Below are 13885 nucleotides of genomic sequence, written 5' to 3'. Positions count from 1 at the left end.
TGTAAGTTGTCTGTTAACGATTCAAGGCGATAGATTACCTACAAACTCATATTGAAACCTTGCTTTTTCTCATATTACAAGTTCTTAATTCAATTTACCGATAGAACTGTATGTTGAGTTGGAACTAAGATGGCGTAAATTTGTTCAGGACAGTTATCATACACAATTGTAACGTGCAGTGCTTGTATGACGTACACACATTAATCAATCCCCACAAGATAATCTGTGTACAGTGCTGGAAGGTTTAATCCCACGTTTAATTACCATGTATCTGTCACCATTTTGGCGTTCCACTCCAGCTTGGTCCATAGGTTTGACTGGAATTTCCTCTTTAACCCAACCTTACATGGACTTTTCTCCTGTATCGCACATTCTATTGAAAATAGGTTATTTGTGTATTTCAAAACTATGATGAAAGAAAAAAATATCTAATAAACATAAACCTATCTAGATCTACAACAAGGACCAACAGATTTAACAATTCATCATTAATATTCCTCTTTCGGGTAAATTTCTACTTCATCTACACCATAAAGTAAAGCCACCTACATCCATTATAAATTGTTATCCCACAATGCACCAGAATATCCCCGTTTCCGGGATAAAATCCCAACTTTGACACCGTGCCGCGGCGGGAAGTTCACACGAGGTTTGTTTACTGTTACCTGCACTTCCGTTGTCGACCCGATAGCTTCCGGTGAATTCATTCGGTTCCCACCGGCATTGAGCGCCACCGAGCGCAGATCATGGCTAATTACCATTCTCCTTGCATACGAAAACTCCGCTAATAAAGTGTGCTCAACGAGGCGAGTACAACGTTCACACTCGTGCGCTTACATTGATTTACATTGTAGACTGATAGTACGAGCATGGTTCAATAGTTTTTTTTATTGAAATTTTATGAAAACTCACACATGTAAACGTTTGTCACACCACAAAAATTAATTCTGGTTTTCACAGTAAGATATCACTTAGACCTAGCGACTCGTATGCTACCTAATTGTGTACGAATCACGTAATCTTACGATAATTCTGTAATAATTGTAATACAATCCGTAAGCTTGAAACACTGCGATATACTTAATCTGAATCCGAAGATATTGTCGATCCCGCTAATATTGTAAACACAACGAAATTTCAACCTCCAGTCAGACAGGCTGAGGATTTTTCAATGATGATCATCCGTTTGACCTTTGTCAAGCAATTGCTTAATGACTGATTGTCAATACTGAACTCACCGAAGTAAACAACTCACTGAACACCAACAGACCACGACGGGTCTAAAATAAACTACTTATAGGTATAAACTACTAAAATAAACTACTAAAATAAAAGCCCTGTGACTGATAGGTACTAGGAGATTATTTAAACGTAATCCAAGATTACTTGTAAAATTTTCGAAGCAAAAAAACCGGAACCAGAAAGTAAATTCAAAAAACTTGTATTTTAAAGTGATTTAAACACTTGTACCCACTCGGACATTCAACAACATGAGCATTAAAAAATTAAATGTAATAATTACTCTTCGTTCAAATATGAACAAGTTAACCCTGATCGGTTCCGTAAACCCCAAATGTCCAGGTGCTCCATATTGATTTTGACCGTTACACCGGAAGTAATTGATCTCCAGCTCCAGCCTGGAGCCTCCAGCAGTGTCACAAGACGAGGGTTCAGCATGTGTCAATCACGGGCCATGTGTCAGCTGTAACCCAGAGTGACACACGATAGATATAGAACCTCAATACTAAGAAGCTCAGTGTTATAAAATGTACTGGACAAACTCCAAACGTGATACTGTATTCCCTTCACTGAGTTTTTTAATAAGCACGACAATATATGATTAATTTATTGATATATAAGCGGGACTGGCCTTCGTTCATTATTCTGGTATCAAAATAATGTTCAGCATTTTTACATGAATTTTAAAACTAATGTGTAAGGTGCTACTTTCGTCCTAAAACTTGGCAATCTACAAAATAATGGAGCATTTGACGACACAAAAACAAATAATTTTATACTTTGATTTTTTACTTTTAATTCCTTGTGAATATTACGACACTGCGTCAAAAATAGAAGGAGGTAATCCTTACAATTCTTTTTAAGATGATTCTTATTTTATGTAACTAAATCTTAAAATGTAAAGAAAAAAATGTCCATCAAAAACTTCAAAAAATCAATAAAAAACAAAATAAATTTAAAGGAAGAGAAATCCTTCAGCAAAAACTGTTACAGAAAAAATAATTAACACAATTTGATTAACACGTTTGTTATTGTCAATCCAACAAGATTACAATATTTGCCCATAAACGAACTCTCAGACCCAGGCATCGACGACATGAACTTTTACTGTCAAAAACAAATATTCTAAACCTACGACGAAAAAACATTAGCTATGCGACGAGAAATGGTGCTTACGCATAAACTATGTCCAAACTAACATTGTTTACCAACCAACAAAGTAAATGCAACCCAGTAACTTGTAATCATTTCACTCTAAACTTTCATCACTTTGGATTCAAAAGGAGGTGGCTCATTAAAACCCAGTTGAAAGTTGACAGTTTGATAAGTATGCATATTAAGCTGGTGGCTTGTAGACCGCCCTTGGCAGACGCTAGTCATCACTCGACGCATCTCTTTGACACTTGAGCATTCTGTTTGTCAACCTCGCTGGCTAATTTACAGGTTTAGCGAAACCATTAACGTTACCGTTTGTTTTCTTTCGTGTAATATGAAGACAACGTAAACAGTAGAAAAGAAATAGCTGAACTGTGTATTTTATCAAACTGTTCTGAACAGAGTCGTAGCATAGATAAAATAATTAAATATGGACCGACAGCCGTGCTGCAGTTAGCATACGTCCTGGCGTCCACCGCTGAGGGCGCCGTGTAGATGTAGCCCGTAACTACACGGCACTCCCAGCGGTGGACGCCAGAACCTATGTTATCCGTAGCACAGCAGTCGGTCTATATTTAATTCTTTTTGTCTATGGTTATAGTATTCATTACTATTAGCGAGTATCTATTAGTAAACCTTCTACCAAAGCTACAACAACAGTTATAAATCTTTTTAACACAAACATTTCGAAGTAACATAGTTGCAAGTAACAGTTGTGTTCAAGTAACAGTTCCAGTTGTACAGAGGAGAGGAGTTTAGAGTTTATAGCCGCCCTTGTGTGCCATTGCAACATTGCAGTCCGGAGTTAAGCCGCCGTCCGTGGAGTTGTAAATTTGATTAGGTCCGGATGAACGATCAACAGTTGTTTGATGCTGTAGTCGATACAAATTGCTCGACATCGTTTCCATGCATTCCGAAACACATCGGATTCGATTAAAAACTTCTGACAACTTTGAAACACGCCCAGGTCTCAATAAGGAAATGCTGAATGCGAGATTAGTATACTGCAGTATTCTATTTCGAGGTACGGTAACTTTAATTTATCCAAGGAATTTGCTAATAGTTGATATGCTAATTATATCCCTAGTGACTTTATTATGTGCTACTGAGTAAAGCATAAATGTCATTTTTCTATCACGATTTCTTACCCCTATTGCTATTAATACAACCTTGTTTAGCGATCATAATATTGTGCATTGTGAACGTAGTAATAAAAAATAACATACACCGCGGTACAAAAACTTCAAACAAATCCCCTGAAAACTTGCGCCACTTTTTTCGATTATAAATTCAACTGAAATCGCATACACAAAAGATGTAACATAGCTACATAAGACTCAAAAAAGCTTCTGAAGCAAAAAATGAATCAAATCCAAGACAATCGACGTAACGATCGCCCCAACAAAGTCGGAAGTGAAGCGAGCAACAACAAAGCTATACGATTAGTTTCCTGAGGAAGTCCGCACTCGAGACCTGGACGGCGCCACGCCCCATCGACTACACTCACCACTCACCACAACCCCAGCGTCTTATTAATACACCATCACTCCCAGGAAGTCACGGGTGGACGAGTTCTGAGCGCAGGGGTTGGAATTGTAATATAGAACAAACCCACAATCATCGGATTATAGTACGCCCTAATGGATTATATGGGCAATAACACATTGCGGGTTTCCGTTTTGTACTCATAGTTTCTGTTGGCGGTTCACCGTCAATTCCAGATAATTATTACTGGAACAATACCCAATAATCGGTATTATAGTTGTATTGTGTTGGCCGTAGCTTTGTGTTCAATTAGAATGGCAGCTCTCAGCTTGGTGAATGTGTACTGGTAGTGGTTGTGGTTAAATTGTGTATGTGTGCTCTATTGTGTACTGGGTGTACACAATAGACAAACTTTATAGGTAAGTCACCATTAAAATATTTGCTATCCAAGCTCAGATATTATTCCACATGCTCAGTTGGTCAGCTGTTCCCTATCCTCTTATACCAACCCCAATCAAGCAAATCCAATGTTGACATTGAATTTACATAGATCCTTTCTTTAAGCAAAGCTTGGCCACCTCACTTAATCTTCGGCTTACTCTTGGTCAGTCCGTAGGTGAAACATGGCAAACTGTAGTCTTACATCCTAGCCCCAATTCAAACAATAAAATCTTGACATATAAATTTCACACATTCTTTCCCAAGCAAAGCTCGGCTACCAGCGGTTCTCGGTTGTCCAGCTCACCATGACACACAGCACACAGCACCTGTTCCGTATTCTCACGTCCTCGGTCCTGTATCACTCCAAGGTTGGTCGCCCAAGCGTCCAGCCCCGCCGACCACCTGTTTATGTCCCTATCTCAATTATATTCACTCTGTCCAATGTGCGCGAACAATGTCCACGCAGCGAAGCCATAAGTACTAATCTAATACAGTACTATTAAGCGGGAAGGATTTCCTACCAAATTCTTGTTATTTTTTATAATTGAATAAACTAAGTTAGCAAAATTTACATGAGTAAACGTTTACTGTTGCAATCTGCAAATGGCCAAGTAATATACAAACGGTGACAGACTACTACGTTAACAGGACTGAAATGATCGAGAACTGTTCGTTCACTGTCCAGCACAAAAACACATTTGATTTCATACAAATTTCAATCATGTTTTCCCAATCTGAAAATGTTCCTGTAGGCATGGCGATGAGCTTAAACCCCTCAGTCTGACCTAGGGAGCTGTACATCTCTGATAAGCCAACACCAGAAACTGATCCAGATTTGGCGGCGCGGCGAGGCGAGCGACGGACCGTAGCAAAAGCGCGCCAAATCCACAGCTTAATTTCACTTCTCACAAGAACCGGTTTGGTGTTTTTGTGGGCCAAAGCCCGGCGATGGGCGTCATCCAGCCACTTTCCTCGGCTCCGGCAGCATCACATCACTGGAGCAGAGGAGATGTCTCACGACCGATACTGTTACTTTGATATCCACCTCATCGCGATTAATGGAACGGTTCCTTTACTATCTTAAGTTGTCACAACCGATTAAGCTATTTTTAATCTACTGTTATCCCGAACTGTTACTTTATAATCTGACGTATCACAGCTGATACTGTTATTTGGTATCTTCTAATATCACGATCTATTACTAATTGAAAAGGGGACGTCACTCAGGTGCGTATTTTAATCCAAATATGAGTGAAGATGGCTATTGTGGTTTGGGGAACTTACGTAATTACAGTACAACCGATACAAATTTGACACTCGTGTTTTCGTAGTAGCCTAATAGTGACTTTATTACCTTACGCTAACATAAACAAAGTGTTTATGTCATCATAGATTTTCTATGTCAAATTTAAAACAAACAAGGTAAAAACTATGTATCTTCTACTCCCTACCTTTTAGTTAACATCAACATTTATCTGAGAACTAAACACACAGCACGATGAAGCCGAAAGCCAATTTTATCGTTGCAGGCTTGATTAAGGTACTCGACGATCTCGAGACTACATTAAAACTTGGATCTCGGGTTTCACGATCGGTAAACAATATTGAAATGCATCGCCCGCCCCGGTCTAAATCACAGAGTTAGCTTGTTGGGTTGTTGGGCACCCCGTGGGAAATAAAGCACAAACTCTGATTCCAACCAACAGCCGAATTAACAACTGGGGCCTCATCAGTTACTAACTTGTACCAATTAGCGGTGTAGTGCAAGTCGCTATGTACAATGGTACATCGTACTACATAACTCGGACAAAAGTGTATCACAGGAGATTGAAAGTACAATTTTTTATAGTTGTTAGATGAGATCAATGGTTATGGTGTTTTCAAAAATCACATTCTGTATTTTACTAGAAAAATAAATAAGAGTCACACGATCAGTCACAACACAGATAAGGTCATGGATACCTTAGTAGCCTTATTATTCCTTGGTACTTCCTTACTTTTCCGTTGTTAAATTTACAATGACATGAAAAATTTATTGTTGTTTTTGTTAATATGAATATAGAATGAATAAAAATTCTTTCAACGGCAAAGATAATTATCCTAAAATTCTACAAACGTGTGAGCCAAATAAGTTACGTTTTACCAAAACGTATATTGACTTTATTGGTGTTTCCTCTTCATAATATCGCTACCAAATAAAAACTTATACTTAGACGAATGTATAGTAATATTAATTTTAATGACCAATCAAGAAAGGGCGTCTTAAAAAGTTGAATTATTAAATTGGCACCACACTTTAGTGACTTCGTCTACTTCGAACATCAAAGAAACACTATGACACATTGTTACAGCTGAAGGTGCAACTTAAAATATATTCTTACCTCGTTCGGCTCGGACAGTTCGAACAGATCCAGCCTGTTGGCGTTCCACTGAGCGATCACACCCCGCAGGGCTTCTCGCTCCTCTGTCCGGCGGACCACCATGGCCATCTCGGGGTTCATCCTGGGGCCCTGCAACACGGCAACACCGTCATGAAGCAACAGCAACATCAACATCAACATGTAGCAACATAGATACATCATCCACATACTAGAACAAGGATACATCAACACGTGGGGACAATCTAAAAGGCGATCATCCATTTCTGGCAAGGGTCAGATAAAGTGCGTTCTCTTTGATCCTTTAGTAAAAAAATCAGAGTTTAACCATTGTCTTAAGTGCAAAGATACATAACGTGCAACAATTTACAAAAATGTTTACTCAACATTCAATACTCCAAACTCCGCCGGGTTAGCGTCGTCTGTTGTCGTAACTGATCAGTAAATGTTTCGTGTCCGTAACGTGTTTTGTGTCGTGTGTAAATGTTTATTTATTTGTACGTGTTAAATATGAAACTCTTCATGTGAAGAAAGAAGAAGTCCTTGTACCGCCTGAATATGACTCCACATAGGAGTCGAAACTAGTTGCAACTGCAATTAAATGGATTGCTTGATAAAAGGTATTTAAACCTTTTTAATACAAAAAAAAATTACATTGGCGCCGGTAGAAGGTAGGTCACAACTGCCGAGGCTACCTACGATTTACCTAGCTGGACCATATGAAGAGATAAACTCCAGAATTCAAACCCATAATATTCCATAAAACCAGTACTACATGATGGACATAAAGGCAATTCTTTGAAGTGTCCAAGGTCAAATTGTACTGTACAATTATATGAAAGCACAACACTTGACATTACTTAGCTCTCCACCACACCGGAGGTGACCGAGACCCAAAGTAATTTAGAGACTCCGACCCTCAACTAGGTGATCCTAGGTTAGGGTGTGGAAGGGACCGCCCTACAATCACCCCGCGGTGTCGGGTCACTGCCACCCTGAGCGATGGGATAATTTGGCGCCACTTCAATTCTCAAAACCCCACAAACACTCTGCTTCACCCGCCAACAGCGTGGGAGTATCGCTGGAGAACTGAAGAATCAAACCTTCTGCGTTCCTTACATCTTGTACTAATAGATTAAATTCTAGCAGTTTAACAACTGGCGCACCTCAAAATGAAGAGGATCCGGCTATGTAAAAGTATTTAGATCAAATACAAAACATATCTACCGAGTACAAGAATTCGTTTCGAAAAGTGTTATAGCCTACCATCCACTAAACTTTAACATTGTGTCCACCTGGAATTAGTGATAGTGTATCCATAATTAATTTTTACTATGCAAACTTTTTAATTTATTGCAGTTAATAGAACTAAGACTACCATTATCACAAATACACATGCCTATTGCCTAGTATACATCATTTTCAAAGCGGTCATGTAACAATTAATATCGACTATAAAGATTCATTAATAGCAAAACTTGGTGAAAATTTAGCAGCGCATTACAAAGTTTACTGAATAATTAGAGAGAGGCTTCAAGAGGATATTAAATACCCAGAGGTTCGTCAAGTAGGAATTGCACTTAAAACAACTGCTAGGACTGCATTAAATACGAGTAAAAAGCCGAAGACATTTTAGTCAACGAGTGTTCGTTTCGCAAACAAGTAGAATGTTTTAAGTGGTTTAACCAAATCGGGAATGGTTTAGCATTGATAAATGTGTCAGAAATATTACGTGTCGGCTTGTAGGCCTGTAAGTGATGTGTTCTTGCAAATTAACATTCTATATATTTTCAACGTCAGAAATATTTTTATAACTACCTATTTTATTTTTATTTTTACAAAAACAAAAACTATCTTAGAACGAGTATGTGTCCATGAATGTACATTCCAACTTTCCATTATGACAATAATTGATAAAACTTACTTCCATCACGGGGAAGCGATGATTATTTCAGTATTATCAAATAACCTTAGTAATTAAAAGAACATTTTAAGTTGGTACATGGATAAAATTAGCACACAGTTTTATACAATTAACTAAAGGTCGTCCAGTGGACGAAAACTCGACCAAAGATATGTGATGTATTATAGACTTCTATATTTTCGCCATACCGCTGTAAATAAAACATGGGATTGGAACGTTTTGATTTTCTGTTTATACTGCGTTATTATTTCGTCACCAGAATGGCAACCCGTCCATTTGAATTTTTTTTATTTAAAAATTATTTTTTGTTGCCTATTTTAATTTATAAAGGCCATCTTGCACATCTACAGGAAAATATCTTTCCCACAGTATGCGTAGATTTTCCCAGCGATGCACACGAGCTGAGAAGAAAGTTTTTAAAGAAACATTTTTGCCTCTTACTATAGGTAAAATATTTACACCAATGTATCAAAGTGTATTTGAATGTGAACTTAAAACTATAAACCCAGCTAATTAAATTGATGCAAAAATGAACATAACAAGACAGGAAATATTAAATAACGTGTCTCTTGTTTGCCTCGTAGTTGTTGTAATTAAATTTCAGCAATGAAGGATAACAATGCATCCATTAAATATAATTCTGTAGGCTACTCATGGTCCAATTATTCAATTCTCCAAAGGAATCTCACTATTTCAGTTTAGTCATGGATAACATTTCAGCACAATGTTGTAGGTTCATATCTAGGAAACCTATGGAAATTAGGCGAGAACTTGTTCTACATTCTGACTACATTTTTCTGTATGTTTATACATTATGTGTAGCAAAGCTATAACCATAGAATAAATAAACACTATATATTACTTTAGTATACTATATATAATACTATATATTTTAATATATATAATACATATATATATATATATAGTATATTATTATAAAATATATATAGTAATATATAATAAAATATCCTACTAATATTATAAATGAGAAAGTTTGGATGTATGGATGGATGTATGGATGTATGTTTGTGACAAGTGAACGCGAAAAATACTTGTAGGATTGGGCTGAAATTTGGCATGATGATAGCTCACATTCCCGATTAACATATAGGCATATTCTTATTTCAAAAATCATTTCGGGCTCCGCCCCAGTGGCTCTGGAGTTTCCCATGTTAACCTTATAAGAAATGGAATTATTGAATCTTAACAGCTGTTCCCAATTAAACAAGTTGGTTCTGTTCTCTGATGTTCAATAGCATTAATTAATGTTAGAAGGATTACCAACAGGGTGCAGCACTATTATTCCTTTTACATTTATGACAACAGCTAATTTGCAACCAAAAGGTGAGTGAGCGTAGCGAACGAACTTCAACCTGGAGGCGAGTTAGCGTAGCGAACGAGCTAACCTGAAGGCAAGTGAGCGCAGCGAACGAGCTCCAACCTAAAGGTGAGTGAGCGTGCGAACAAACTTCAACCAGGACGTGATTGAACCATGCGAACAAGATAATCTTGAAAAGTTAAAGTTAAGTTAAGTAAAGTAAAGTTAAGTTAGTTAATCTTGAGAAGTTAAACGGGGCAAAGCCCGCGGGTTACAGCTAGTATTACTATATATTATTTATATTACTTCATCTATGCTATAACTAAGTTTAAAACGTGCAAATTTTACAGCTCGTTCCAAATTATAAACAGTAAGCCGTCATCACCAGCGCGGGCTCGTTTGTACGATAATTAGACGAAACACTTACAACTGATGTCTCGTGTTCCACAGGCCCATAAATCACCCAGTCTTCAAGGAGCCGAAGTGTCGAGGTTCAGAAATAGTCCCGTAGTTTCTGGGATTTGAGAGTCCAGTGGCGCCGACCCCAGAAAAGGATCTGGTATTCAACGTGCTTAATTGTTTGTGGCTAGTTTCCTCATTGGGGGTTAAAGGTCACAGCGCCCAGTAAAAAACGTCCATCCAGTCCAAAATTCAAAACAAAAGAAAACGTTGGAATAACTAACAGATATAGAGGTACTCTTTAATCTGTGATGGAACTTAACGTGGGTCAGATAAAATCGTTCAGTGTTTTATCCGAATATAAAAACATTTAATATGATTTGGATTTTAAAAATTTTGTGGGACCCTTACTTTGCATGTAATTAACTTCAATTGTCAAAATACACATTAGATGGGATTAATACGATTCCAATACACCAGGGTACTTATTTATACACAAATGAGTGAAATTATAGCATTTTACGGCTATAGACCAGCTAACTTTCTGCAACCATCTCCATTTTATTATAAGGCAGCTAGGTCCAGTTTCGAACGTTTCGAAGAATCAAAAAGCTACTGACTTTTCTAGGATCAAACCGGTAACATTTTTACATAATATATGCTCCTAAAAATACAGCTACTTCTTCCGCTAACATGCGGTTTTAAGAGGTAAAATCAAATGGGTTATCATGTAAAAATAGCTTAATAATATTTTACTTCAGAAAACAACCACATTATTTTCCGAAAAAAAAACCCCGCTTAACTGTAACAACTAACTCACAAAACACTTCACAATCAACGCGTGTAAATTTACTTACAAAACAAATGCAGCATCGTCAACAATCCCGGGCAATAAACAAACAAAGACACGGAAGCCTTCATCGGACCTTTGTACGTAGATTAGCATTTGAAAGGATCAGAAGAGAACCTAGTAACTTCCTAGTGTGACAGAAACAGCTGTCTAGGGTGGGGGGTGTTTCAAGGACCTCAATGACACAAGGATTAAATCTCACAGCTGATCCTTCGTTCAACTCTTTCTCGCTTTCTCACGCTATCGCCTTACTCTGTGGAAATGTTAAATGGGACAAATTGATACTGTGATCCGACGCTGATGGATGTTGCTTACAATCCAAAGTGCAGAACACGTTGGAAAGATATAATCTTGATGGCAGTTTATTTTATAGAATGTTCGATAGACCAAATTTGCCGTTTTTAACAAGCATTATTTGCGTCTTAGCAAAATAACAAGTAGGAGTGTGTTCATCAATAAATTCATGCACTATCTAACACATACATCGGTCCTAATAATAATATAAATTGAGGTGTTTTTTGTTCAATAGGCCTACGTAATGATATGTAAACTATTAATATAAAGCCAAAATATGTTTTTAAATACATGACAGAGGGTAAATAATTACAGGTTTCACTCTCTTAAAGTGGATTTAAAACATACATTACTAACTAAATCTATTTAAACTAGTATAATTAAAATACTAGTTAATGACAATAAACAAATAATTTACGTTGCATGTACTGTATTGCAACAAACTTACAAACACAAACTCGTCATGAGTTTATGACCTGCTTGATGAGCATAAGGTATCATTTATTTGTATATAACTCCAGGAACGCTTTTAACGTAAAAAAAATTGAACGATCGACCCCTAAAACTACAACTAGGAGAGCAATTGCTTTTTAACTCACAAGAATGTAAATAATCCACTGATTTTCTTAGTCAAACACTCACTACGCTTCACCACGAATACTCGAACAGAATCAGTATGCATCATAAAAAAATTACGTTTCTGTCCCGAAAATAAACATAATTTAATTTAACATGTTTTAACATAAAAAGTATAGGATTCGGGCCAGAAACGCCATCTGTATATGTTTATGATCTATACCTATTAAAGTATTCGTGTGCTTCACATCAAATGATAGGGTTTATCAAACCATCAGCTAAGCAGCTAACAGCTGATCTAGTGCGTAAATGACGCCAATGTCTAAAAGTATTGAGTACAGGAAAATGCAGAACACCCGCCGAGAGTTCGGTATGGTATCAGTTAAACAGTTAAACCCTTCTTGACAAATCACTGAGGCTCCCTTTACTACGTGATGTAGTCTCTCAGATAGTGAGTTAGACAGAGATAGACGACCTATTCACACTCACTCTCTCACTCGCTCCCACAGACAAATCGAGCAATTATCTGGTCGACGGAGGAGGGATCACAATGGTGCAGAATACACAAGGATGTCAGCCAAAGCTCCACAAAGATTGTTTTGCTAAAACTATATGGATAATGACTACAATAAACCTTTAAACATAATTTGGCCACCACTAACAATGTTCTTTCAACAAAAGGTTTAAAGGTAGATGTATAAAGATGTTAGTTGATGCAAAAATTAACAATGTAACATATTTTTTACTTGAAATCGAATCCTGTAACGATTGTGGAATGTAAAAACGCACTACCGATAACTTGTAATATAAGCTTATCACATCACGTTAGACCTAATATAAATTACAATTGGCCAGACTTTGAGCTCATGGAAAATTGTTAAAAGAAATTCGGCAAATCTTTTTCTGCAAAACCCCCCGATCTACGTAATCATTACAGTTAGTAAATAATAATAACTAGTGGTCGTCCAGTGGTCGAAAACCCGACCAAAATTTGTAATGTACAGGCTTCTCTAATTTCACCCCACGCTGTAAATAAAACATTTGATTGTAATTTATTCCATTTGTTTTGATTTTCTGTTTATATTGTGTTGCTATTTCGTCACTGTATATATTATAGCATGGCAACCCATAAGGCCCATGTTAGTTTTTTTTTATTAAAATTCATTTTGTGTGCTTATTTTTAGCCTAATTTAATTTATAAAGGGATGGTGAACATATTATATCCCTGCAATGCATACGAACTGAGAAGAAATGTTTTAAAGAAACATGCTTGCCTATTAATATACAGATGGTGGTAAACGTTGAAAATTTAAATGTAATTCGTGTTGTAAATTGTAAATATTGATCTTATTTTAAAACATAAAATAAATTGAAGTAACCCCTTACCTGTCAAACTAAACATTTAAAACGCCATTCACCACAGTGAATTATCCCTAATTACATCAAAGTGAACTACTCACTATTTCAGCACTAATAACTGTTGCTAAAATCCTTTAACATTTTCACCACTTCACGAAAACCCAGAAGGTACATGCATGAACATGTCCGAGTACACATCACACATCACAGATCACACACGAGTATCACAAGCCATGCCGCCGCCGAGACTGAGACCCAGAGTATCACAAGGGGGAGATCTGCAGGTGCTGCAAGCCGAGGGGACAACAATGGAGCAAAAGTCGGGGACATTGATAGTACAGCACTGTACGTACATCCACTAAATTGTACGAAATACAAAACAAAATGCTTGTGTAGAAAATCGTTTGAAATAATTAATTGTAGGGTTAGAGCGGTAAGGAACCGATACTATTACAAGAGAAATCAAT

The 13885-nt window shown here is 37.1% G+C and overlaps 1 protein-coding gene across 4 annotated transcripts in view; it reads right to left on the bottom strand.

Annotated features, from left to right (window-relative positions):
• Positions 1-13885, bottom strand: part of LOC128987718 (afadin-like) — a 253441-nt gene that overhangs the window by 188592 nt on the left and 50964 nt on the right. For all 4 annotated transcript variants that reach the window (XR_008490271.1, XR_008490272.1, XR_008490273.1 and 1 more), the window contains exon 2: positions 6702-6830. Coding sequence is in view for 1 of the 4 variants with exons in the window: in XM_054408712.1 (XP_054264687.1) it covers positions 6702-6821 (120 nt within the window). In the remaining 3 variants the exon portion in view is untranslated. The remainder of the gene's footprint in view (positions 1-6701; positions 6831-13885) is intronic.

The sequence above is a fragment of the Macrosteles quadrilineatus genome, unplaced genomic scaffold (genome assembly GCF_028750875.1).
Source record: "Macrosteles quadrilineatus isolate MER2022 unplaced genomic scaffold, UCM_ALF_1.0 Scaffold_2__2_contigs__length_208266976, whole genome shotgun sequence".
NCBI classification, from domain to species: domain Eukaryota; kingdom Metazoa; phylum Arthropoda; class Insecta; order Hemiptera; family Cicadellidae; genus Macrosteles; species Macrosteles quadrilineatus.
Note: the sequence above shows the minus strand (reverse complement) of the source record. Positions and strands in the feature narration are given on the sequence as shown.